Here is a 26,474-nt window from a genome sequence, read left to right as displayed (position 1 = left end):
GCACAAGCTCAGAGGGTCAAGGATCTAAGCCAGCCACAGCTTCCTGGTGTGACCTTTTCCAAGCTGTCATACAGGCTCTTGGTCCCTGAACTTCCAAGTCAGGGAGCCAACCAAGTATCATGACTAGATATAGCTTAAGAGCCAAAGAAATGCACCCATGCAGAAAGCAACAGAAAAGGGGTAGCTTACACACGCAGGCGCGCGCCTTTTTTTATTTACAATGTTTATAGGACCAAAAAGTGCTTCAGAAAGGGGTGTGCTCCAGGGCATTGCCCCCCTGCCCCCACCCTCACCATAGTGCTCTTCGGAGTGGGATTTTGGGCACTGCATCATCTTTGCCAGATAACATAAAGTTGCATATTGAAGGACACGATTCATCTGCCTTACAAGCACTCAAAACAAGCTAAGGGGCAGTTTCTCTCTCTAGTCCACTTGAAATAAGACCACTTAATTCAAACTTCTTGAATTAACCATTAGTGAAAAGCTGAGAAAACTGGCTGGCTAAGGCAAAGTGCTCAGACTGCTATCACATTCCCTTGCGCATGCCACTTGTCAAGCGCTAGGAAGACGAGGGCCCTCTCAGAGAGTAGGCAAAGTCCAGTCGGACAGTATCCCAGGAAACATTTCAGAAGCGGAGCTGGATAAGATAGCGGATGCGGCACTGGCTCTCCTGGTAGATTAGGTATTCACTCTGGCTGAAGCAGGAGTCCTTGTATTTAGCCATAGGAATGGGCTTTCCTTGAGATATCAGCACTTTTTTCCCATCCAGGACAATCTCCTTATCATATGTAGGATCTGGGGACAGCAAAGCAAGACAGAGGTTAATCATATGCTAACAAAGTCCAAGCCCCCATCAATGGCCTCTTCCAGCTCCCCCCTCCTCCACTTCAGACTCACCTGGTTCAGTTACACCACAAGCCAGGACACTATCATAACCATCAGGGGGCTTGCATAGAGAAGGGTCATCTCGAGTGATGCGATACTCCTTGCCCAGGGCCACCTCATTGAGGAACATGATCCCCACCTGCTTGGAGGTAGTGCCCACTGTAGAGAAAAGTCACAGCAGTCAAAGGGGTGGATAGCAGCCATCCTCCAGGTTAGTCCTGGTTTCTAGTCCTATCCCTACACTGTACCGTTACACTTTCCTATACACGGGCATTCAGTTCAGAGAGATCAGGGAAGTCAGAGGCATGCTTCAAGTGCTGAAGGCAATACAAACCACAGTGTATGAGCTATGGCGGACCATGGGATATATACCATAGGTTGGGTTTTCAAGGGGCCTGTTATCTGACCAAGCCTGAAAATCAGCAGCTCGTGTTCCTTAGCTTGGTTCCTCCTCTACACAAGGCTTTGCTGCCAAGACCCAAGGCCAGCTAGCAGGCAACTCCCTTCAAGAAAGCCTAGGCAGAGCTTTCATACTAGATAGTCACATTGTTTCTACCTCTCAAGGCCATTTAATGTTTAGCACAACATAGTCCTAGAAAAGTTAAATTATGGAATTTTCTGCCCCCAAATGCAGCGATGCCCAATAACTAGGGTTGTTGTGATGAGAGAAGGAGGGGGAAGGGACATATACCTTAGCTCTGAGTGCCTTGGAGGGTAGGCAGTATATGAATGGGGAAAATATATCCATAAATGATACCTATATCAGAGACAGAATACTTCTGGATACTGGGAAGCAACAGAGGGACACGGCTGTCTGCTTATATGTCTTCCGGTGAGGCTTCCCAGAAGCATCTAACTGGTCAGTGTGGGGTGCTAGATTGGTCTTTGGTCTGATCCAGTAACGCTCTCTTTATGAAAAAAAAGTCTACTCGAGGAAGAAACCAGGAATTCTGACCAAACTGCACCAAGGAAAGTCTCTTATTTCTCCCCTCGCTCCACTTCCTTACCCCAGCCACTCCCACAATGCCACAGGAGGGGGCAGGGTGCTTTAGCACATGTTCACCCCACATTACTGACAGGGAGACCAGCTTTAACTAGTGGAGTCGGGGCAGCATTGTTCAGCTGGCATCCTACAGAATGCTAAGCTGCCTGGGTAATGGTAGCAGCTTTCAGTTTTCATCCTCCCCCCCCCCCCCCAAATCCAATTCCTACCTGCATATATAAATAAAAAATGGTGCTTTATAGTAATTCAACACAGGCTGTGGGTGTCTGTAGCTGGAAAAGAAAAACCTTTCTTGCCTCCTTCTCTCCCGCTACCGTGAGGCTATTACAACATAGAAGACTGCAAACAATTGGAAAGGAGAGAAGGGCAGAACGGAATACAGGTCATGCCTCATTATCCACTGGGATTCTGTTGCAGAACCCCTAGTGGATTTAAAAAAAATGGTGGATACCAAGTCAGCGGAAAAACAGCTTAAAAAACTCACTTTCAGGTTTCTTGCCCCTCTATTGTTGCCCCAGAATGCATTGGTATAGACACGATATCTCATTCAGCCACTAAATGGGGTGAATAATGGAATGAAATTATAGTTAACAGTGTGAAGATAGGGAATAGGATTTTGGTGCTTTTTTCCTTGTTACAAGGCATTTAAAGGTGGACTAGAGTATCAGTGGTGAGTCAAATCAGTGGATGCTAAGGTCTCACCTGTAAAGAAAGGTTTAGGCAGCTCAAGGGTTGTCTTACCATATCCTGCTGATTTGCTATTCTCAGATGCGAAGTAAAGGCCCTTTCCTACACGCCCACCAGAGTGGGGCATGATGCGCAAGCCACTCTTCAGGATAGCAGCAATGACTGCCACATTGGTGCCATGCCACAGCAGGTGCCTGTTCTCCAGGTGGTTGTGCACCTTGAATCGATTGCCCTGTGAAAGGGGGCGGGGAGAAACGTTAGCAGGCAGAGTGCCATACAGGTGGTGTTTTGTGCCTGAGGGGAAGGAGTACGGCTTGTGTGCACCACAGGGCTGATCTGAGACTGGTGAGCCACATCTGAATGGACATCTCTGGAGCATGAACCAGTGACAAGGTCTCACCCTCCTTCTCCCACTGCCCACCTGGAGAGGAAAATTCTAAGGAAACACTTCTCATCTTCCACCTCTGACCTGGTTTTCACCTACCTAAATGGAATTGTTGGTTCTCTTTAGTATATGGAGTATCTCATAATATTAAGAGTGCATTGCTCCTTAGTCATTACTTGGGACACCAACACATGGCCATAACTCTTACACTGTGTTGTTAATGGGGTTACTTACTACGGATAATGAAAAAAAGAACATCAGCGGCTGCCCAAATACACAAGTGTTCCTGACATTAGATGACCCCATGTAGATGAATCTACAACTGCATTTCAGGATGAGAGGAGGGGTCACAGTTCAGGGCCGCATGGCAAAAGTTCCACAGCACCTCCAAGTCGGGCTGGAAAAGATCCCTCTCTGAAAACTGGAGAGCAGTTGCACAATGTGAGCTAGGAAGGCCAGTTGGCTGACTCAGCATTAGGCAGCTCCCTATGTTCTTAAGAAAGGGGTCAGTTCTTGTTGTGCCAGGCTCCAAAGTACAGACATCCCCCCTTGTATCCGCAGATCCGGTATCTATAGTTTCACTCATCTATGGTTGTCTGCAGGTCCCTGCGCCCATTACCTTAGCTTTTCTTTACTTTTATTTTATTGCTTAATACAAGGAAGAGTTTCTTGCTTAAAAAAGGAATGCAACATGCAGGCAAGGAGTCAACATGCTAGAGGGAGACTAACCAAACGTTAACAAAAAGCAGGACAAAAAGAAAAACAAAGGTAATGGGTACAGCGGGCACATTGTACAGTGTTTTAGAGATAGAAACCACTGATCCAGGGAAACTATATCTGCATGGGGGAACCCCCACAGATACAGGGGGACGCCTATATATATAATGGGTGGTCAAACCATGGCTTGGCAGCCACATGTAGCTCTTTGATATAACATGCGGTTTGTCGAAATACATTTGTTGAGCTCCTTTTGGCATTACAAGCAATACTAAAGGTAAATAAATTTTCAAACTTTATAATTTACTGGGTATACACTCAGAGTCCACTGGATTAAAATGTAATGTTCATAGTGTGAAAATATATTTAAGAATTTAAATGCTTCTTAAGTATTGCCACTTTTAAACATTTGAAGTTTATCGTATGTGACTATTACGTTAAGCAAGTTTGGCCGCCACTGGTATAGAATTCGCCCAATGCTCAAAGGAATTAAAAGGTGATAGGCTTTTAACACTCTAACCCTGATTCAGAAATAATATCAGACTACTGGTAGGAGTGCTCACAATCGGTTAGCCTTACCTCACCATCCCTGTTCACCTTCCAAATATTCAGGATTTGAAGTTTCCGGTAAGTGCAACCAGTCTTCTCTACATAGGTTTTAATCAGCTAATGGGGAGGGGGGAGAAAAGTAGAGATATGAAGAGAGCATCAGGGTACCGCGACAGAGGAGAAATGAAATAAAGCAGCAGTTCTCAAATTGTGAGGACGACAACTTGAATCTGCTCCCCACTTTGCCAGCAGTCTTACAGTCCCAGTCCAAGAGTCACAGAGAATCCTAGGGCAAGCATACCTTAAAATCTTCTGATGAAGGGTCCACCAGGGTGAGCTCACACCTCAAGAGATCATAGTCCTTGTCCAATGGATGTGGCACTTCCTCAACCTTCATCTCCTCCTCCTCCTCTTCCTCCTTCTTCTTCTGGGCCTGTAAGCTCTGGGCCAGTTCAATATCTGCCAGAACCTACCAAGAGAGGGAACTGATCTGCATGAGACTTGAAGGGCAGGGGGAAAAAGAAGGATGAGATCACTGAATATTCAGTGCCTTATCTATCGATTGCCCTGCTAAGGAACCCATTGTACCTGTAATGCTTTCAATGATTCTTTGACTTGGAAGTAGAGGAGATTTTTTAAAAATTATAGAATATGAAGTAAAATATTAAAGAGCAGAAGATACTATAATCCCTGAAGATATCATCCACTAAGCATTCCAACTGGATACTCAGGGTTGTTTTGCTACCTTAGTGGTGCAAGATCTTAACTGCACATTAGGGTTTTGTTTTGTTTTTAACCCTAGTAATAACATGGATCTCAAATTTTAAAACATCAAACCAAAGAACTGAAAGAAAATAGAAAAACCTAACCTCAGAGCAGCAGAGAAGGAGAAGAATCAAAAGCAAAATAGCAAAGCAGAGGAGAGCGGACCAGCTTGAAGCTGCTCCGAGCTCCCCGGGAAGGGGGTTGGGATCTGGCATAACTGCCCCGCCTCCCGCTCCCCACCAGTCCGCCCTCCCCCCGCCTGGAACGCCTCCCTTCCACCTCCTCCCTGCCCACCCCAGAGCCTTGCATCAGCCCAGCTGGACCAACACAAGGCTCACTCCACAAGCCAACATGGAGGCTGAATTCAGTCTCCTTGTGCCAGCGCACCTCTGTGCGCTGGTGCGGCTTGCTTGTGAGAAGGCACAAATGTGCTTTAAGGCACGTTTGCAGCCCTCCAAGGCTGGTGTAAGGGACTTGCTCCAGTCTAATGTGTAGTTAGGATTGCGCTGCACATGTTACAAAGCAAAGTGCTCCAAAAGTGAGATGCTATAACGAGCCTGAACAAAACTCTGAAAAGAACCTTCCCCAGCACAGATATTTCTCTGGCTCTTTAAGGGTGAGGACGGATCAAGTTCTCAGGACTCCTTACTAGCAGCATGTCCTTCTTGGCTTGGACAACCTCCTGTGTGCCAATAGGTGGAGGCCGATTCCTGCCAAAATTGTGGGGGATGATGGTGTAAAAGCGAGAGGAGAGCTCCTCTATCTGCTTCTGAGAACGTGACTGCTTCTGCAGGGCTGTCTCAATGGCCTCCAGTGCTTCAAAGCCTTTAGCAATCTGCTGCTTACTCAGTTTCCCAAGGGGCATCTTCTTCACATCTGGTGGGAAAACAAAAACGAGACATAAAAAGACTTTGGACTTGGGGGAATTCTACAAGATGTCAGCGGTTGAAGTCACCTGAACTAGAAAGAGATCAGCTATTCCCATCCAAGGCTGTACTCCAGCCTTCCCACTTTTCAACTGAAACACTCCTTGCTATTCCCAGGTCTAAGCAACAGTTGTTATGTGTGGTGTGATGGACAGCTTAAGAATCAAATCTCACCACTACCCATGTTCTCTCTCTCATCTCCAAAGTTTCCTTCTACTAATTAATTGGGCTTGATCCCATGACTACCACATACCCCAACATTTTCCACCAGCCATATTAGCAGCAAAAGATACAACCACATTAAACAGATGCTTCGTAAGTGTCTGTGCAACCGGACCCCACATGACACCAAGATTGGGCAAGATGGGGATATGGTAGCTCTCATTTGTCTGCAGAGCAGAGCCTGTTCCAGACCTTACCTATATTCATGGTCTGCATGGCTTCTTTAAACATGTCGTTGCTGAAGATGAGCGAGACCAGTTCCTGGGTAGCCTTGTCTAAAGTGCAGGGTCGTATATTTTGTCTGTACTTCAGTCCATCTACAGTGTCCACCTTGGAAACGGGAAACAAATGAATAGTTTTTTGATTCTCACACCACTCATTTCCTTACAGCTGGAACAGAACAACAACCTTAGATACTCCCAGGTAAATGTGCATAATACTGTGTAAGCATCACTGAACACAGCAAGACTTATTTCTGCATAAATATGCATGGGATTGTACTCAACAAAGATGAAGACCCTTTCAAAACTCTGAAAGACAATTTGGGTTGTGTCTGGGATTTGACTTGTGTATGGCTGCGGTATGGAGCTTGAATGAACACGGCAGCAGCAAAGGTCCAGCAGGCACTGGCAGACTTCCCCATTAGGCCAAGAAACCACTGCAGCCTGTACACTGGCGGGAATGCCACTTGCCAACAAGCAGATGATGCGGCCCTACCCAGGGAGGAGACATCTGATGCATCTCCCCTGAGAAATGCAGTGCTGCTTCCAGAGCAGGTGGGGGAAGCCTTCACACTGCTATCTCCACTACCAGGGAAGTCGTATGGGCCTGGGCTAGCCCTCAGGATTTGGCAGGAGTAGGCACACCATGGACAACCCAGGCTGGGAAGGGAGAAGATGTTGCAAGTTGGGTGGGACAGTTTATGGGGCCTAATAAGGCTGGAGGGAGGATATAAAGAAGGAGCCTGTGATGAAGCCAGGGGGACTACACAGGCAGAAAGGATTCCCAAGACAGAGGAGCTCCCCTCTCCCAGTGATGAAACTCAACCACCAGTAGGATGAGAAGAAGAGAGGCTAAACTCCCTTCCAGGTTCTGAGGCTTCCTGTGGCAAGGCTGGACTCTGTACAGTTTGGTCAGCAACAGCGTGAACTCAGAGAATTCACTGTGACTGGACAATGTGTAGGACATCATGATTGGTCAGCAGGGGCCGACTCACTCCTTGGGGATCAGACTAATACTCAACCATCTCAAGGCATAAGAGTTCAGCCAAGACAGCCCCTGTTCTACCTATATGATGTTCCCGATGCTGTGATCCTTAGTGATCAGCCAACTGGCCCTCCAAATGAGGCACACGTTTCATGCTGATCCCTGGGTCATAGCCACAGCAGGACGGTACGAGTGTGCGCGCGCACGCGCGCACACTCACACAGACTTTACTTTAATCCTTTACTTTAATCCTACCCACACATTCCTTAGAGTAAGCCCCACTGAACAAAATAGGACTTACTTCTGAGTAGACCTGGTTAGGATTGTGCCCTTAGTGATCCACAATTCTTATCTGAATATTCTGTTTTCTAAATTTTTTTTAAGCACTGCCTGTGTATCTCTAGCATTTTTACTAGGAGATAGCACAGAAAAACAGAGAGGCCTCCTCCTGGCTTTGAATGTTCTTGTAACTGAAGTAAGAGAATGATCAACAAGCATCTGGGCAGGAGGTCTGGTCTAGAGGGTAGAGCCTCCGTTTGCCTGAAGATAACATTCGAAGGTCGCCAGTTCGAGGCCACCATGAACAGCGAGACCTTGAAGCAGCTGACAAGCCTGAGTTATGCTGAGTTATTCCACCTGCTCTTTGGCCGCTGTCAGCCTGTGTGGGAGGAAAATGGAGGCCAGAATTTAAAGATACATCTGAAATGTTGTGGTTCTTGAAAGACAGAACCTTCTTCAATTGTAAAAATCCCTATTGGGATTTAGTATTGCCTGCCTATGTAAACCGCCTTGAATTAAAGTCTTAGGAGAAATCTGACGACCAAGAAAGGCGGTATAGAAATACCTGTATTATTATTATTATTATCTGGTCATTTTAATTCTAGTTTTTAAAACATCATTAAAGTGATTTCATGCATTAACAGTTCCATTCTATTCTCATGCCTAACTCAGAAGTAAGATTCACTGAATTCAGTGGAACATTTCCAGTCAGTGTGTTTAGGACTTCATCCCAGTTAGGTTTAAATTTAAATAAAACTAGCCTAAACTACTTATATTTAGGTGTTTGCCATCTTATCCTGACTCATGATGCCGCTTCCCATTTCCCCCCACTGTGTTCCTTTGGCATTTACCTTCACTGTCACCTCTTGCTCCTCTTCATCTCCTTGTTGCACCTCAATCAAGGTATATTTGCCATCATGTGCTACAAAGTTTTCTCGGTCAGCCCAGCTGTTCTTCGTCTTATCCCGGAATTTCTTCTCAAAGTCCTTCTTAGCAGCTTCCAGGGAAGGAAAACTGCTTAGTTTTGATTGTCCTATCTCCCCCTGGAGAAAGAAAAAAAGACATATATCAGTAAGAAGAGTGAAAATTTACATCTCCTTCCTTTTCTGCCTTTTTGCTACAATAACAGTTAGGCAAGATTGGCAATGCACATAGCAGTCCTAATGGGCATGTTCATTATTCCTCCCTTTCACACAGTGAGGTGACCTGAGCATTGTCACATATCCCAGCATGCCATTCTCCACTTAAAGGAGGACAATCTTGTTATCTTGCATGCTAGCATATGAAGTATCTCTGGGGACCATGAGCTTTATGTTGCAAGCAGAGCTCTCCAAACCAAGTGCTGGTGGCCTTGTACCTCCATCCTACTGCATCATGCAGTTCTTAGGCAAAAGCTGAAGGTACATAAGAACAGCCCCACTGGATCAGGCCATAGGCCCATCTAGTCCAGCTTCCTGTATCTCACAGCGGCCCACCAAATGCCCCAGGGAGCACACCAGATAACAAGAGACCTGCATCCTGGTGCCCTCCCTTGCATCTGACATAGCCCATTTCTAAAATCAGGAGGTTGCACATACACATCATGGCTTGTAACCCGTAATGGATTTGTCCTCCAGAAACTTGTCCAATCCCCTTTTAAAGGCATATAAACCAGAAGGTAACAATATTCCTGTGGATCTGACTCAAGGTGTAGATGTGAGATGCCTTCAGCAGGTTCAATTGAGTAGTGAATCATTGCTCTTCAACCAAAGCTCAATTTTTGTCTGTGGATCATTTTTATTCTCTATAATAATTGCTATTCTTCAGTCATCAGGCAATTCTCTCCAGTACTATCTGATAGTTTTAAGTATCATAGCAAATTGACCCAGTATGTCTGCCAGTGTTTTTGAAAGGAGGTGATCTGGCTTCTCAAATCTGAATACAGGTGCAACTTATTTATCCACAGATTTTTTTATCTTCAGATTTGTCTCAATGAATATTGGATAGGGGGAACTGAAAGTCACACACACCTTTGCCTCCTTTGCCCTGCACTGGCTTTTCAGGCAGCCCAAAACATTGCAAAAAGGCTCTGCCTCACCCAGGCAGGGAAATAACCCTGGAGCCATGGAAGAGGTTCCCCTTGTGAAGGAACAGTAACACTCCTGGAGCCCTTGAGCCAGCCGAGGCTGATGAGGGGAAGGGGGGGGGGGGGCGCGAAAACCTCTGTAGCCAGAACAAGTGCATCAAGGTGGAGCTCTCTCTCTTACTCATACACACACAGGGGCAGGTGCTGTAGCAACAGAGGGGACTGCTTTAAAAATCCCAGGGAGTGTTTGCCCAATTCCCCCCCCCCCCAGATAGTGCAGGCTCTCCATGCTCCAGCCTATGGAAACAAAACAGTCCAGGAAGCAAGCCTTCCCAGCAAGCAAAGCATGAGATTTAGGCTACAATCCTCTCCACACTTTCCTGGGAGTAAGCCCCATTGACTACAATGGGGCTTACTTCTGAGTAGAAACGCATAGGACTGGACTCTTAAAAGCTCAGCATCCCACCTGTGAAAGGGGGAGGGGATTGATAACAACTGCCTTAGTTTCTTTCCAGCCCCCAGTGTCAGGCTACAGTGTATTTGCTTAACTCTATGGAATTTAGCACAACGTGTTTTTTGTTGATAGTCGCGGAACGGAACTAACCCGGCTAAATAGGCTCTACCTGTACAATCAAAACTCACACAAATGTACCTTCCCTCACCCTCTGTGCCTTGGCTCCCATAACTTCACACCGTCATGCCTCCCTCATGCTCAGCAGTACTTGTTCAGTCATCCCCCTATTCACTTAGGCCCAAATAATGATGCATTGGTGCTTATCACAAGGTCTGTACTTGAGAGTTCAGTGCACACACAGACCAAACCAGCAGAGAATTGCCATATGTTTGTTTGGACAGTGGTTCTGTTACTGCAACTCTTCTTGGTACCCTAAACTCCAGAGGAAAAGGACACAGTAGTGAAGCCACATCTGAGTCTAAGAACAGCCCTTTCAGTTCAAAGCTCTTTTGACACCCAGCTGCTGATTTAAAGTATGAAGCTACTTTCAACGCATGAAACCAAGCTGCCAGGTGGATTCAAGTCAAATTGGATCAGGCAGTCTCCGGAATCCCAGAGCAAAGCCTGTTTAAGCAGAAAAAATGTTATTTAAACAGAAAGCTGCAAAAGAGAGAAAGTTTAAAAGCAAATAACCTGTGTTCATGTATACACAGGGTTAGTTTCCAAGATCAGACAAGATTCTGCCTTAGTTAATGTGACAAACGCCCTGTGCCCCCCTTCCCCGTGCCTATTTTTGGACACTTCAAATCCCCCAGAGGCTTCTGTGATGGTTCAGCATCCTGAAAGCTGCTGGACATCCTCATGCAGTAGCCTTTGTCCTTTATTTGAAATGTCATTCCCAAATAGTCATATGGCTGCATGTGTGATGGCCTCTCTCTATATCTGGGCTTCCCCCAGAGATAGTAGCACCTAGCCAACCATACCTACCGGGATTGGCACGTGCTCACCAACTAGACACATGGGTTGGTGAACAATGGCACATGCTCACCAACCCGTGTGCCTAGATAAACAGGTCAGATGGAGTGGCCAGGTGACTCCCACCCATCCAACTGGGTAACCCCATGACATAATCAAACCAAGGTTTCTTAAGGTCAAGCACAAGGACCCTTGTATGTGTTTTGCCAGATCTGCTGCTAGAGCCAGAAGCTGATTTGCAGAAGATACACCCACTTATTCCCTAAGTGCAGCAGGCCAGGAACATTGTAAGTAGCTAATATAGTGACTGCATTACCAGCCTGTATTAATTTTGTTTTGCTTGCTCTTTTCATTCCAAGCCAACCTTCAAACTTTACCAGAGTAGCTACTTAGTGGGGTTTGATGCGCTTTCCTCTTAAGTAGCTACTTGATTCCACTACAAGGTATTAATAGTTACTGCTTCCAAGTTATCTTTTGTGACCATCCAGTTGAATTTGGGCACTTTTCACCAGTCTGCTTGCTGAATTTTCTCTACCCCCTGGAAACTCAGTGGGTTGTCATGACTGATTACTAGTGGGTACTATGGTGCTTTGAATTTAAGCACGTTGCTTAAGCATTTCATGCTCAAGCTTAAGCATGAAAGCAACTTTCAATGTAAGTAAGTGTAAAGTCACATTGGGGCAAAAAATCAAAACTTCACATATAGGCTAATGGCTTCTGAGCTGTCTGTGACAGATCAGGAGAGAGATCTTGGGGTAGTGGTGGACAGGTTGATGAAAGTGGCGACTCAATGCGCAATGACAGTGAAGAAGGCCAATTCTATGCTTGCGATCATTAGAAAAGGTATTGAGAACAAAACAGCTAATATTATAATGCCGTTGTACAAATCTATGGTAAGGCCACACCTGAAGTACTGTGTCCAGTTCTGGTCGCCGCATCTCAAAAAAGACATAGTGGAAATGGAAAAGGTGCAAAAGAGAGTGACTAAGATGATTACGGGGCTGGGGCACCTTCCTTATGAGGAAAGGCTACGGCATTTGGGCCTCTTCAGCCTAGAAAAGGGACGCCTGAGGGGGGACATGATTGAGACATACAAAATTATGCAGGGGATGGACAGAGTGCATAGAAAGATGCTCTTTACACTCTCACATAACACCAGAACCAGGGGACATCTACTAAAATTGAGTGTTGGGGGAGTTAGAACAGACAAAAGAAAATATTTCTTTACTTAGCGTGTGGTTGGTCTGTGGAACTCCTTGCCACAGGATGTGGTGACGGCATCTGGCCTGGACGCCTTTAAAAGGGGATTGGACAAGATTCTGCAGGAAAAATCAATTACAGGTTACAAGCCATGATGTGTATGTGCAACCTCCTGATTTTAGAAATGGGCTATGTCAGAATGCCAATGCAAGGAAGGGCACCAGGATGTCTCTTGTTATCTGGTGTGCTCCTTGGGGCATTTGATGGGCCGCTGTGAGATACAGGATGGCCTGATCCAGTGAGGTTGTTCTTATGTTCTTATGTAAACAAGAACCCCTGGCTTCCATACTCTCCTGAGAGATGTTATTTTTCCCAGATGGGTCCCCCTCTGCCTGGTTTCCTTAACTTGGTATGGTGGCAGCAGATAGAGCTGCCAGTTTCTTCCCCATTCCGCTGCTGAACCAGTAAATCTGGAATTGGAGAATAGGAACATAAGAAGAGCCCTGCTGGATCAAGCCCCATTTAGTCCAGTTTTCTGTAGCTCACAGTGGCCCACCAGATGCCTCAGGAACACACAAGGTAACAAGAGACCTGCATCCTGGTGCCCTCCCTTGCATCTGGCAAAAAGCTATGCTGAGTGCTAACCGCTCGATGCTTCTTCCCATGGTCAGCCTCCAGTTATTCTGACACAAAATCACAGAAAAAAGTTTCCAGGAAAAAAACCAGAGCCCAAATCTTCAGCACAGATTTTAAGTAGCCACTTTCTCCCATAGGCTATTGCTTTGCTGTGCAAGACCTTTTGTAGAATGTTGACTCTTCTTGACTATAAAGCAGAAATGCTATTTCCCTGCCCAACTTTGCATTTCACACTCACCAGGTGTAAAACCAACCCTTTCCTATCAAGCCTTCCTCCAGAGTAGCTAAACTTTAGGAAGTTAAAGATTATACAAGGGAGGCTTCTCCTGATGTTTGAGCAAATATTAATTGTAAAATGTAAAGTGCTTCCAGAAAGGAAACTTAATTTAGCTCCTTAGCAACAGAGGTCTGGAGGCATACACATTTATCACCTGGATGTCTCAGAAAGGCTTTTACAAAAAAGAAAGCAAAGCAAATTTAACATTTCAAAGCCACACTACAAACATGCTGTCCGGTTGCTGAACTCAACAATTACTACTGTTCTCTAAACTGGGGTGGCCAGCCTTTCAACTTTAGGGCACCTGGATTTTTAACAATTGTGTTGTGCCATCTTGAGATGACACCTGTACCTGCTGAAATTCCCTGCAGCTGTACCTGCAGAAATTCCCTTTTCTACACAAGCATTAAAAGTCCAGGAGCCCTAAAGTTGAAAGGCTGGCCACCCCTAAACTATTCTGTTTTTCCTGCTTTCCTGATTTCTCTCAGGATTACCACAAGAATTTGGTCAGGTAGTTGATTCCTCATTCTATGTGGCCTAGAAGTTCCACAGGTAGCAATTGCATTTGTTGCCTATACCTTCTTTGACACTATAACAACAACAGTATTTATATACCGCTTTTCAACTAAGAGTTCACAAAGCAGTTTACATTGAAAAATCAAACAACTAATGGCTCCCTGTCCCAAAAGGGCTCACAATCTAAAAAGATGCAAATAATAATGACACAATAATGACAGGTGAGATAAAAAAGATTCCATTGGTTTGCACTGTTGCACAAGCCTTGTGATATGCACACTATAGCCACTGTTACATAGTCAATATTTTATTTCCTTTTATTTTTAAGGTATGCAAGAGGTCTAATTTTAAGGCCTATGTATCTATGCACATACTCGTACTTGATGCTTAGCACCTGCCTGGAGAACATGGAATGAGGGCAAGAGGGCACAGATCCACAGTCAGGAAAGTCATAGTTCTAATTGAACCATGTAATACACGGCCCCCCCCCCCAGAACTGATCTAACTCCGAATACTCCAAATTCAAGGAAAAATTTGTTTCCTCTTAAATTCAAATGGAGTTTACCAACTCCAAATCCTGTTGCGATTCCAGCCACTTCTGAAGTGTTCCAGATTTGGGAAAACAACTTTAACAAAAAAAAAACAAAAATAAAAGAAAGGTTTTCCACCTCCAGTGGTCCTAGCCAACCTCAGGATTGAAGCCCAATCAAGGAGGCTCATTTATAAGCAAATAGCCCTACCAACTAGCCACCACACCCTCAACTGGGTGTAAAAACAAAAGCAGAACCTAGTAAGGGTCCTCAACAAGCAAAAGAGGTTCCTTTTATTGATTCACCTCTCCTAGGATCCCACAGGATTAAATGAGATAAAAATCTGCCTCTCTCTTTCTGTCCTCTTTTTTTGTTGAGGGAAGGAAGTAGAAGATGATTTTGTCTGGCAGGGAGTGGGTGGATTACAAGGTGCCTAAGCCACTATTCCTCTCTTTTAAGGAGCACTTGCTTCTGCTTGGTTAGCAGCAGCCTGGACACAAATCTCTTCCGGTCCTTGCTTTGGGCACATGTTTGTGAAGAAGAGTTATGCATAACCCTAAAGTCCCTAGTATTTTTTTTTTTTAACAGAACTGGGGATTTTTAATTAATGCCTCAATAGCCCTGCATTTTAGAATTCTAAGAAGTTGTCAGGGGAAATGATATGCAAGTGTAGCAAGTTCTGCTAGAGGCTAAAAACTGCAGTGTTCCTTCTCAGAATGATCTCTGGACTCTGGGTCACAACCATTACCTCAGTGAAACGTACAGATACATGGGACAATATTTTCTATGCTCTTGAAGAGTTGCAGTCAGCAATGCAAACTCATTGCTTGGAATAAAGAGAACATTACTTGGGAATTTCAGTTGCTTGCCCACAAGAGTATAGCCCCCTTCCCTGCTGCCACTTAAAGGTCAAGGATAGGGAGAAAGGGAGCTTGTGATAAACAGTGCAGAGGTGTGTTTGGTATGCAAAGCAAGAACAAAGGGAACCACCCCTGCTGTAAATTAAAAAGTGAATAGCAACTGAAGTGAGAAGACTATTGTAACAAATGATTCAGTGCAACTCACATTTCAGTTTCTCAAGAGCAAAGGCGCTGCCAAAGTATGACAAACTATTTCGGGAAATAAACGCCTTCTGAAACCTGAACCACGGCAGAAGAAAAGACAACTGGCAGACACTAACTGCAATTCCAGACTGCCCCCAGTGTGAATGAGGAATTAATACACTAGGATCTGCAGGCCTGATGCAGAGAGCATTTCACTTGAGAAGTCCCCCGTCTCCCCCCCCCCCCCGAGAGCATTTGGGGCAACTCCCAGTAATGGAACCAAATCAGATCAGTAAACAACCAAGCAACACAGCTCACCTTCTGTTTTCAGATCACAAAATGTTTAGGTAGAAAGCTCACAAAATGCTTAGGTAGAAAGCCCTGGTAAGAAAACATGTCCTCAACCAGAAATGCTGCATAATCCTGTAGCTGTTATAGATCTGGTTTATGGGAATAGGAGCATGGAGATTTCTGGGATAAAAAGCAAAAACAAAGGCATAGCAGCCAAAAGGAAAAAAAGGAAGCTGGATCTCAGTCAATTTGGAACAACCTCCTAAAAGCAGGTGTATTTTTTGCTTTGTTACAAAGAAAACATCAGTAGTATTTACATGATTTGTTCCCTTTAATTAAGAAAAGGTTACAAAAATGCATCTACTTTCCTTGTCGCTGCATTTTCCCCCCACAATGCTGAATTATTGCAGTTGCTGGGGATGTACATGAATAGATCTGGATTTATACCCCTTTTGCAGTGTATTCATACTATATTTTAGATCAGAGTGGTCAAGCTTTCAACTTTAGAGCTCCTGGACCTTTACCAATTGTAAAGGAGGGAATTTCAGCAGGTACAGATGACAAGTTGCACCTGCTGAAATTTCCACCTCTACGTAATTGTTAAAGGTCCAGGAGCCCTAAAGTTAAAAAGTCGGCCACCCCTGTTTTAGATCAAAGACCTGTAATCTGCTGATCTGGCTACCTCACATCTGATCTAGAAGTTAGTACAAGCCTGTCAGAAAAAGTTTAGAAAATGCTGATATCAGAGTTTCTCTCCTTCCATTGTCTGTTATAATCAAAGGTTGCTTTAAATCGGAGGCACAGCTTCAAAGGAACGCTGCTGTCCTAATGGAATCATTCCCTGGGAAACCAATGAACTCGAGATGTTGCTATTGACCTGATTAATTAGGAAAGATGCTTCTCAATTTTTAAGCTGTATCTTAATTTAAAAATAATTTCGTCAACATGGAATGCGTACATCCCTTGCTCAAGAGCATGCTAATCTCTCAACACTATTTGCTTTCCTTGATCTGCATTTATTTTATGAAAGCTCACACATGTAATACCTAGGTGCATCTTGACTTGCATGACTTTGCAATATTATAGGACATACAGGCCTGCATGAAATGAACTAACAGGCAAGAAGCCCTCTTAAGCTTTTCTAGTGTATACTATCTAAAACCTCAGTCTGTAAGCTGTTTACAGGGTTGAACTCTGTCACTGTGCATTAGGTAGCATTTAAGTCCTTGCCCAGCCCACAAGAACACACTTTCCTTTTATGATCTGTGTATAGGGATTACTGCTGTTCTATACATTCTGCTAATCTGGGGCAATCCTCCTGTATCAGACCAAAGGTGAACACAGAACTTTATTAGCATTGTAAAGAGACATATTTTTCACTGCACAGGTGCCCTGAAGCCATTGAGTGGAAGATTAGCACACTGTAGCTAGTCATCCATTGTCTTGAAGGAGAAATGCATTATTCCATGGTAGCTATTTTGTGTAACCATTATCTGTGGCTCATTCTTCTCTACTGCTCATGCAGCTCCAGGCTAAGTAAAGTGAGAATTCACAAACCTGTCTGCAAGCATTACCAACTGAAGTTGTTTATAACTTCACAAGTAATTTCACAAGATGACCTGAAGCCAGCTTGCTTAAGCACAAGAACCTGATGCTCTCAGCTCTGCAACAGAGCTACAGAAGATGCAATCCCACACAATCAGGAAGTAAGCCTCAAGGAAGCTCCACAGTGAGAAACACCTCTGAGAAAACATGCACTGATTGCAAAATCATTTATTTATTTGATTTGATTTGTAATCAAAATAATCAATAAGCTACTTAACTGCATGGGCTATCATACCTGCTAAATGGAATCCACAGGATGGGACCCAATACTTGTACATGTCTTCACATGCATGCATATGCACAAATTTTATATTGTCCGGGATCCTTATCACTAGTAGAGCCTTGGACATCTTGTCCCGTCCCGTCCGTCCCCCCGCCCCGTAAAAATTTTTTTTTTCTTAAGTTTTGCTTAATTCCACACTTGGATCCTTTAGTGTTGCTGAGGCACTATCCTTGGAAGCAGAATTTTAACTGTGGTTTCACATGGCGCTTACCACAGTGCTACATTCCCCATTAAGAACATAAGAAGAGCCCTGCTGGATCAAAGGCCCATCTAGTCCAGCTTCAAAGGTCCATCTAGTCCAGCTTCCTGTACCTCAGTGGCCCACCAGATGCCTCAGGCAGCACTCAAGACAAACATGATACTTATATCCTATTGCCAATCCCTTGCACCTGGTATTCAGAAACAAGATAATGCAATCCTGCAATGCCATCTCCCATAGCCAAGGTAAAAGTAGGCAAGCATTACTAACTTTCACCTTAGACCAAGTAGGAGGAGGGAATACATTTGCACAGCAACCAGGAAATGGCAGAGCTTTACCAGCCCTATAATCAACTGCTTCACAAGCTGCTCCCCTGCCTTAATAGCTTTTGGTCTGACCACAATGAATAGGCTGGAGCCATAACAGTATTACAAGAGAGAAACATAATTGCAACAGATCTTTTAAAAGAGAATATGAGGATGATAACACCGAAAGCAATACACCAATACACCTCATCTGGATTCTCCATTCTCATCTTCCAAACAAAGGATGAGTGGCAGAGAAAAGGACGGGTACAGAAGCAACAGCTCTCAAACCCAAAGTTTCTTTCAGCGTTTCTCTCCCGTTGCCCAGCTCAGATGTGGCATTTTTCAGCCACGCTTAATTCTGTGATCACCTTCCCTTTTTAAGACATACCCAGCAATGGCTGGGGAACTCTGCTAGTCAGCTGCTCCTCAATGTGTGTTAAAAATGATAGGCTAGGAAACACTGGTGTATAAGAAATCCTGAAAATGGCAAAGATGTAGGATTGTTTCTTTGCTCTGGGGATAGGCTTCATTGGCCTTGATTTGGCTGATTATGCCCACAGCATTTAGAGTGAAGTTCACCCTTGGATCGCTGAGAAAGTCAAAACGAACTCTTCATCCACATTGGCCTACCACTCGGCCCCATTGGCTACTAAGAAAGGTACTCACCACTCGGCCCCAACGGTTCCAACAGCTGTAGCTCCCATTCTGTTCTATAAGTTGGATGATGTAAAACTTGTTGTTGTTGTGCCCAATGTTGGTTTGGTTCAGCATGCAGTCGTAATCTTCATGGATCTAAAATTAAAACAAAGGCATCTGCTGCAGGCTGAGAACACAAATACACCCACAACATGTAGGCCAGATGGAGAGAAAGCATCATTGCCCAAAGGTCATTATACTCTGCTTAGACTAGACAGATCCACTGGATGGCACTGAGCAAATCACTCCATCACAGGCTCTGACATTTACAAAATGGAAAGGCAATAATGACCAACTGCAAAGAACAAACAAAGGCAAAAACAATAATAAATTATTCCGATGAACTATCCTAAGAGAGGACTTCCCACCACTGTGTCAATTAGGCAGCTAATAGAATCCATGTCAGAGTATCATAGGACACATTCACATCCAAGTTGGAATCTCCCATAACCCTTCACTGTACCCTACCCAAGTACAAACATTAGCTAGCAGAAAGGTCTGATTGATAAAAGCTACCCCCAAAGAATGAATACTTGCCAACCCCTGTGCCAGGAAACCCTTATTAGCTCCAGTAGGGAAAAGACATTCTTGGCTCCATCTGTTTTCCTCCTCCACACTGATCACATGCAACTCAGGCCAGGAACTGAGCAAATCACTCTACTTAAAAGGCAAATGCACTCAACAGAAAACTGTTCAAAGAAACACGAAGACTGAATGTGCGTGCTGAGCATAATTCCCATGAGCTCAGGAACAGGAGTCACCTATGCTATAGCATCCCATTCCCTGGCCATCCTACCTCTTTTCTCTATGGGGTTTGATACTAGGCACAGACAAACTTTCATTCTCACCTTTGCCCCACCAATATTACTTAGATGGCACACAGAGTCAATTTTGGCCTTGAGCTTTTCCTTGGGAGCTGCCTTCAGTGCCTCCATGGTGGAGCGGAAGCTGTCTTCCTCTGGGTCAGGCTTCGGTTCTGCTTTCACTTTTTTGCCCTTGACTGCTGCCTTGGTTTGGGCAGGCGCTTTGCGTTTTGGCGGCATGGTTTCCTTTTGGAGAGTCTCAGCCTGTTTCACAGAGAAGTTAAAAGTGTGAATTATACTTTTGTTATCACCAAAAACAGGAGACAAATTAACTCTTTGCATAGATAGACTTAAATCCTAAACCAGCAGCGGGAAAGAGAATCTCAAGAGAGCTAGCAGTTCACTAGGGCTGCAATTCTATACAGTTACCCAAGAGCAAGTTCTATTGAATTGAGTGGTATTCCGAGTAGACATGTTTAGGATTGCACTGTAAGAGCACCAAACTCCAAATGATAATTAAGTTGGTTTAAGAGGGCACTAGACTGCAGTGGTTCTCACACATTTAGTCCCAGGACTCACTTTTTAGAATGAGAATCTATCAGGACCCACCGGAAGTGATGTCATGACCAGAAGTGACATCATCAGGCAGGAAATTTTTAAATACTAAGCTGCAATCCTACCCACACTTACCCAGAAATGTCCCATTGACTATCATTGTTAAAAGAATATGCATAGTAGCTTGCTAAAAGTACCGTAACATTTCCCCAAATGCAGTCACATATCATGTGACTCATCAAGTCTAATATATTAAAAATAAAGTATTGAAATGAATGGGGACCCACCTGAAATTGGCTCACGACCCACCTAGTGGGTCCCGACCCACAGTTTGAGAAACATAGCACTAGAGGACTGTCTTCTAGAAATGCATACCAGTTCAATGCTACCACAAGAGCCCAAGTTAGGATTGAAAACTCGAGGGTTTTCAGTAAAATCAGTGTTCTGCTGGTTGCTAGTTAGGTAGACTGGGGTTATGACATAACATAGTGTCAGACACTTAAAAAGTTCCTTTGTGGTTAAGACCTTAGTACAGTGATTTTCAACCTTTTTCATCACACAGCACACTGAAAAGGCACTAAAATTGTCAAGGCACAATTGTCAAAGGCACAAAGTTGGAAAATTGTCATTGGTTTTTTGACAATTGATAAGACACACTGCAGTGACCGCAGGGGTTTGCACCCCCCAGTAGCCCTACTAACAAATGACCCTCCCCCAAACTCCCGTGGCACACCTGCAGAACCTCTGTGGCACACCAGTGTGCCACGGCACAGTGGTTGAAAATGGCTGCCTTAGGGCGCAATCCAAACCTGCGCTGGAGCAGGCAAGCCAGGAGGCTTGCGCTGCATCCAATGCAGGTTCGTTGGCTGCAGCGGCACAGCCAGAGGCAAGGGGAAGCTCTTCCCCTTACCCCTGGGTAAGGGCTGCTCGCCCCAATGGGTCTCCTTGGACCTGTGCCACCTCTGGAGGTGGTACAAGTCCGAGGAGAGCGGACTGGCTTGAAGCCACTCCGTTCTCCCCAAGGACGGAGGTTGGGATTCGGCATAACTGCAGGGTCCCAGCCCTGCCCCAGCTCCCTGCACGCCCACCCTGGGTCCGCCCATCACCCGCCCTCCCCTGCCCAGAAACGCCCCCTCCCGTCTCCTCCATGCCCCCCACGCCTATCTTTGCCTCTTGTATCTTTGCCCCACGCCTATCTTTGCCTCTAGCGCTGGCACAAGCGCTACCAAAGAAGCCGCCACAGAGGCTTCTGCTGGCCTCTGTGCGTCAGGGCATCTAGATACGCCGACGCAGCTTCCTCCCATGGAGGCGCAAATGTGCTTTACGGCATGTTTGCGACCCTCCCAGGGCACCTGTGCCTGCATAAGTGTCGGTTAGGATTGCACCCTTAGTAAAATATTAGGGAGCCAGAGACTCAGAAAGAAAGGTTCAGTGGTCCAAACACACGGCTATTGCAAAATACCATCTCCAGTGCCCCAGCAAAGACTTTGGAGTTCCTTTCCTACCTAGGAATTCTAATTATAGCTGTATGCATTCCTTCCATCTAGGAAACATTACATAGCAATATAAGAGAGAGAGAGAGAGAGAGAGAGAGAGAGAGAGAGATGCACATGTAGAGATTTGATAGGTTTTTTAACCCTATGGATGGCATTACACAGTGGCTCTGCCAAGCAAGAAAGTCTGGTGTGCATGTGTGCATTGTTGGGGGTCTGTGGCAAGTGGGTAATGAACCAGAAGGAAGAATAGTCCTTTTTATCACACAAACCTACGTTAAGGTAGGATTTGCCTTGGGAACCGTTTTTGAAACCCAGAGGCCTGCTGATTAAATAAAGTTCCAGAGCTGTCCGATTCTCATTCTCTTGTTTGGGTATATGGTTTCATTCCTCTCACAGTTGCGTTTTACACATGGCTTTAACACAGCTTGACACATTCCATACTGAACCAGTTTAGCTAAGCCTTTATTCAAACATGCTGCCTTTAGCCTGACTTCAGAGAACTGCAATCAAAAGTCCACACCCTTGGCAAACCACATTAACTGTTACAGCACCTAGGGCCAAATGCCAGTTCTATGGCTGCCTCACAGTTATGTCTCCAAGCCCTAAGCACTCTCTTAGTCATGCTCTCTTTCTTAGTCTTAACACACACCACTCTTAGCATTTTCCCCTGAAAACAATTCAGACTTTCCCCCTATTTCAATTTAAGGCTCTGAACTACTTAAAGAATGCTAAATTTTCTTACAAGTAAAACCAACAGTTGAGGTAAGACATACTTTTGTTGGCAGTGGTACAGGTGTGTGTCATAGTAGGCAGTGTCTTAGATAAGAAGCAGTTTGTGAGAGAGAAGGGGGAATGCCTGTTCTAAAACAATGGCATCTGTTGTTAACTGCAGTTTTTATGTATCTTAAAAATAATAGTTTTTTAAGATCTTATGCCTGATTAATTACGACACCTTTTCAATTGATTAGAGGAATTTATGTATTATAATCAATGCACATTTCACATTTACAAAAAATACCTCTGGAAACCTACCCAATTTTTGTCTCTTCTAGTTTTGAGGGCTAACTGAATCAGACTCAGGAAAGTTGGCTAGAGCTTTTAAGCAACTTGTAGGCAAACTTCTGATCACTTGTATAGCTGTTTGTCAACACCACTGATGTTAAAATTCAGTTGCAACAGCCAATCCTTTCAGGGACTGGAAAGGAACAACTGGTCAGACAGCATTCTTTCAAACAAAAACAGGCAAAACAGCAATCAAGGGCACCAGAATATTTTCCTGATGAGTCACAAACTTAAATCACATGCATGCTCTTAAGAGTGCCATTTATTATTGGTTCACGTCTGTATAAGCTGCAGCTTTGCCCACAAGAGAGCCTGCTCCTCTTCAGGCTGCCCCTTGCATGTAGTTTGCAGGCAATGGATACTACAATATAAACAAAGGTGTGACAGAACTGATGGTAAACACCTGCATTGGGTACTTGCATGAGACCAAAAATGATGTCTGCAGAGAGTTTCCATTCAGATTTCTTTGCATGTAACATCTCAAAAAAGCATAAAATCAAATGGCTTCAGAGCAAACAGGGAATCTTGATTGGAATATTTTCCTGGATTCTTTGCGAGTGAGTCAGAAGCAAGAAACAAACACACAATTCTAAAGTCAGCTGCAATGCTGTAGGATTTTAGAATTACTTGACAGGAAAGGTCCGTCTCCCTCTCTCCCATGTATCATGCACAAAAACATAATTACAAGGTTTCATGTATTTACATGGATGCTACAGACTCCTGGCACCATGGGAAACACAAAAGCCTCATGCAGGCTTCAGAAAGACCTATAGCAGATTACTCAAGAAAATAAGCCTTTACACTCAGCACAAAATCATCCTGAGGGATAAAGTGTTCAAACTCTATAAGGTTCCTGGTTCTGTCTTCCATTTCTGTTCTGGGCATAGTCCAGGACCTAAACACATGTAGATTTACTCGCAGGGGTACAAAATCAATATACTGTACATATTAAATATCTGGAACAGAGAGATGAATTTACTGTTCTCAATCTTACTAAAGTTCCCATGGGCCTAACAGATAACCTGCCTCAGTGCTCTGCTCGTATCAGATGAAGAAGAGGGAAAAAGCAGTGTGCCTTCAGGATGTCATTTCAACTCAAGCAGGTGTGCTTTCTACTTGGATCTGTGGCATCTGGTCCAGATCTAGCAAAAAATATGTACTTCAGCATCACTACTTAGCACCTTAGAACTGAAAGGGAGCAAACACAATCCCTACAAGGGGGTAGGACTATCTACCTGTCCCATAAATCCACCAGGGACATGGGGTCAGGGAAGGCAGAGTTCCAATGAAAACAGCTTCAGAACCTCACCTGCCTCCCATGAAAATAGCCTCAGGTACAGAGTGGGACTAGAGTTTATGGCAGCAACAGCTCAGCCTCCTTGCGCACGTGCCCCCCCCCCAGTTTCTTAGTGGTTGTGCAATTACAGGGGAGGCTGACCTGCCATTCCTGTGAGCTTAGCCTCTTTGAGAGACTCTCCAAAACTTTCAGAGTCTCTCTGAGAGATTAGAGCTGTGGCAAGGACAGCTCTGCTCCCCTGTGATTGTGCATGTGCTTGGGTAGCCCCCCCCCAAATGCCTTGCAGTGTTACATCGTAACGCCACCACTATACTTCTGGGTCTGCCTCCCCAGCCTTGGACCTCATCACTAGTCCCTGAAATTAACCTACACAATCCAGATAACAATGCCACAGAACCAGCAGGTCTGCTCCAGCAAGGAGCTGGCAGAGTAAATAGCTAACCTCAGATTACTCAAGCAAGTGAGCAAAACCACATACTGCAAGGAAAAGTAAAAACAGTTGACCTGATGGAAACTTCTTCTGAACCCCATAACTATAATCAGCAAGATCTTGAGCATGAACATAACACAGAGTGCATACATTCTGTGAATAAAATGCATTCACACCCAGACAGAAAGGGCCAATGAAGTCATTGAAGTTTTTTTGTTGTTATAGAAACAATAATAGCACCATTATCTTGCATGCTTCACCATTAGCCCCATCCACTACTAGCTTCCAAACAAGGACATGGGCCACAAGAAGTGCCTTCCCTGAAAACAGTTACCTCTCCAGACATGGCCCATGACTTGCAAATAATGCAAAAAAACCCCCACGTTATTAGCTTATGTGCATTTTTACTAGTTCACCAGCCTGTACATACCTAAATGAAATTTTGTGGCACATCAGCAGATGGAAAAAAATAACTCTATAAAACTTCCTGGCTTGGTTGGCTGGAGGTTGCCATAGGCAATTAGGCAAGGGGCTGCTTACGGGCCCTAATCCCAGAAGGCTGTCCGGAAGAATTGCCAAGAAATCCAGCAGAAGCGCTTGTCATTCTGGGCACGGGAAATAGAAGTTCCAGAGAAAACTAATGCTGGATGATGCCCCATGTTTACTTATGATCACTTCAGTAACAAGCGTGAACCAGAATAAAGCGGCAGCCATCAGCCGTTTTTCCACACACACTAGACTACAGCAGCAAACTTACCTGTGGGGAGGAGGGTCACCTGGCCTGGGGCTCCAGCTGAAGGGACAAGACACAGGCAGAGGCAATGCAAGACCAGGACAAGCTCAGACAAGTCTGAATCAGCCTGCTGCTTGCTTTCACACTCCCTCTCCCCTCCTGCCTGGTGACCTCAGCCTTCCTCCAATGGAGCAGCAGCAACAACACGCCTTTGAAGGAAAAGAGCCAGCACAGCTTGAAGGCAAGCAATGAATGGCTCCATCAGCCACCCAGCTTCACTTACAGCTGTCAATCCAATCACAGCTGGCACTGCTCACCCACATCAAAGGCCAGTAGAGAGAGACCCGCTGTTCTGGGACTAAATTAAATTCAGAACACCAATGGTTGTGACTTCTTCTCCCAAGTATGGGAAAAAGGAGAACTGAGAGAGGGGCACCAATCAATCATTCACCTCCTGGGAAATCCAGAACTCCTCTCTAGTGGGAAGGTCGGGGCGGCTTCTGTTCCTGACATGGGATCAATGCTTGAAACTCTGACTCAGAAGTGTAACTAGAAGTCCCGGTGCCCGGGACAGTGACATCAGGATGTCACTTTAGGGTTCTCCCTGGAGGAGGCACTGATGGCATTGTGTCCTCCTTTCCTTCTCCTGTGGAGGCTTCGGGCTCCTGTGGAGAAGGAATGGGGGGGCGCAAAGCTACCAGAGCCTTCTCCTCCAGGGAGAAGCCAGAAGTGACCACCTTACATATTGCGTACCCCCTGCCATGTGCCTAGGTTAGGGGGCCCTGAGGTCCTCCCTAGTTACACCTCTGCTCTGACTTAAGTCAGTGCATGCAAACTAGAAAGTCACATGGAAGGCCCCAATCCCCCAGAGCTTTGCATCCTCCCCAGTCACATATTTCTGCATCCTTTGCATTTAGCAGAGTGGCTAAGAAGCAGTCACAGTTCCACCCATAAGAAGAGCTCTGCTGGCTCAGGCCAAAGGCTCACCTACTCCAGCATCCTGTAACTCACAGAGGCCCACCAGATGCCTCAGGGAGCACCCAAGACAACAAGAGACCTACATTCTGGTGCCCTCCATCACATCTGGCATTCTGAGGGAGCCTCCTTCTAAAACCAGGAGGTTGCACATCCCCATCACGGCTTGTAAGCTGTGATGAACTTTTCCTCCAGAAGTCTGTTCAATCCCCTTTGAAAGGCATCCAGGCCAGACACCATCACCACATCCAGTGGCAAGGAGTTCCGCAGGCTAACTACATGCTGTCTGTCCCCACTCTCCCAACACTTAGCTGTGGTGGATGCCCCCGGTTCTGTGTGAGAGGAAAAAGAGCACCCCCTCTACACTGCATCCAGCCCTGTAGGTCTCAGTCATGCCCCTTGCAGCTAACCACTGAGCCTC

The 26,474-nt window shown here is 45.1% G+C and overlaps 1 protein-coding gene across 2 annotated transcripts; it reads right to left on the bottom strand.

Annotated features, from left to right (window-relative positions):
• Positions 1–181: 181 nt before the first annotated feature.
• Positions 182–25,252, bottom strand: PARP3 (poly(ADP-ribose) polymerase family member 3). Of its 2 annotated transcripts, none has more exons than XM_066614211.1 (11): positions 25,103–25,252; positions 19,551–19,769; positions 18,673–18,798; positions 8,476–8,667; positions 6,337–6,469; positions 5,641–5,867; positions 4,528–4,695; positions 4,257–4,343; positions 2,630–2,807; positions 898–1,044; positions 182–795 (listed from the first exon to the last, which is right to left on the bottom strand). In XM_066614211.1, the coding sequence occupies exons 2-11, from the start codon at positions 19,743–19,745 to the stop codon at positions 626–628; spliced, it is 1,623 nt and encodes a 540-aa protein (XP_066470308.1). In that variant the 5' UTR covers positions 19,746–19,769; positions 25,103–25,252; the 3' UTR covers positions 182–625. The 2 variants fall into 2 exon arrangements, with proteins under 2 accessions (XP_066470308.1, XP_066470309.1); XM_066614212.1 differs by lacking the exon at positions 25,103–25,252 and adding an exon at positions 22,589–22,662.
• Positions 25,253–26,474: the final 1,222 nt, after the last annotated feature.

The sequence above is a fragment of the Tiliqua scincoides genome, chromosome 2 (genome assembly GCF_035046505.1).
Source record: "Tiliqua scincoides isolate rTilSci1 chromosome 2, rTilSci1.hap2, whole genome shotgun sequence".
NCBI lineage: Eukaryota > Metazoa > Chordata > Lepidosauria > Squamata > Scincidae > Tiliqua > Tiliqua scincoides.
Note: the sequence above shows the minus strand (reverse complement) of the source record. Positions and strands in the feature narration are given on the sequence as shown.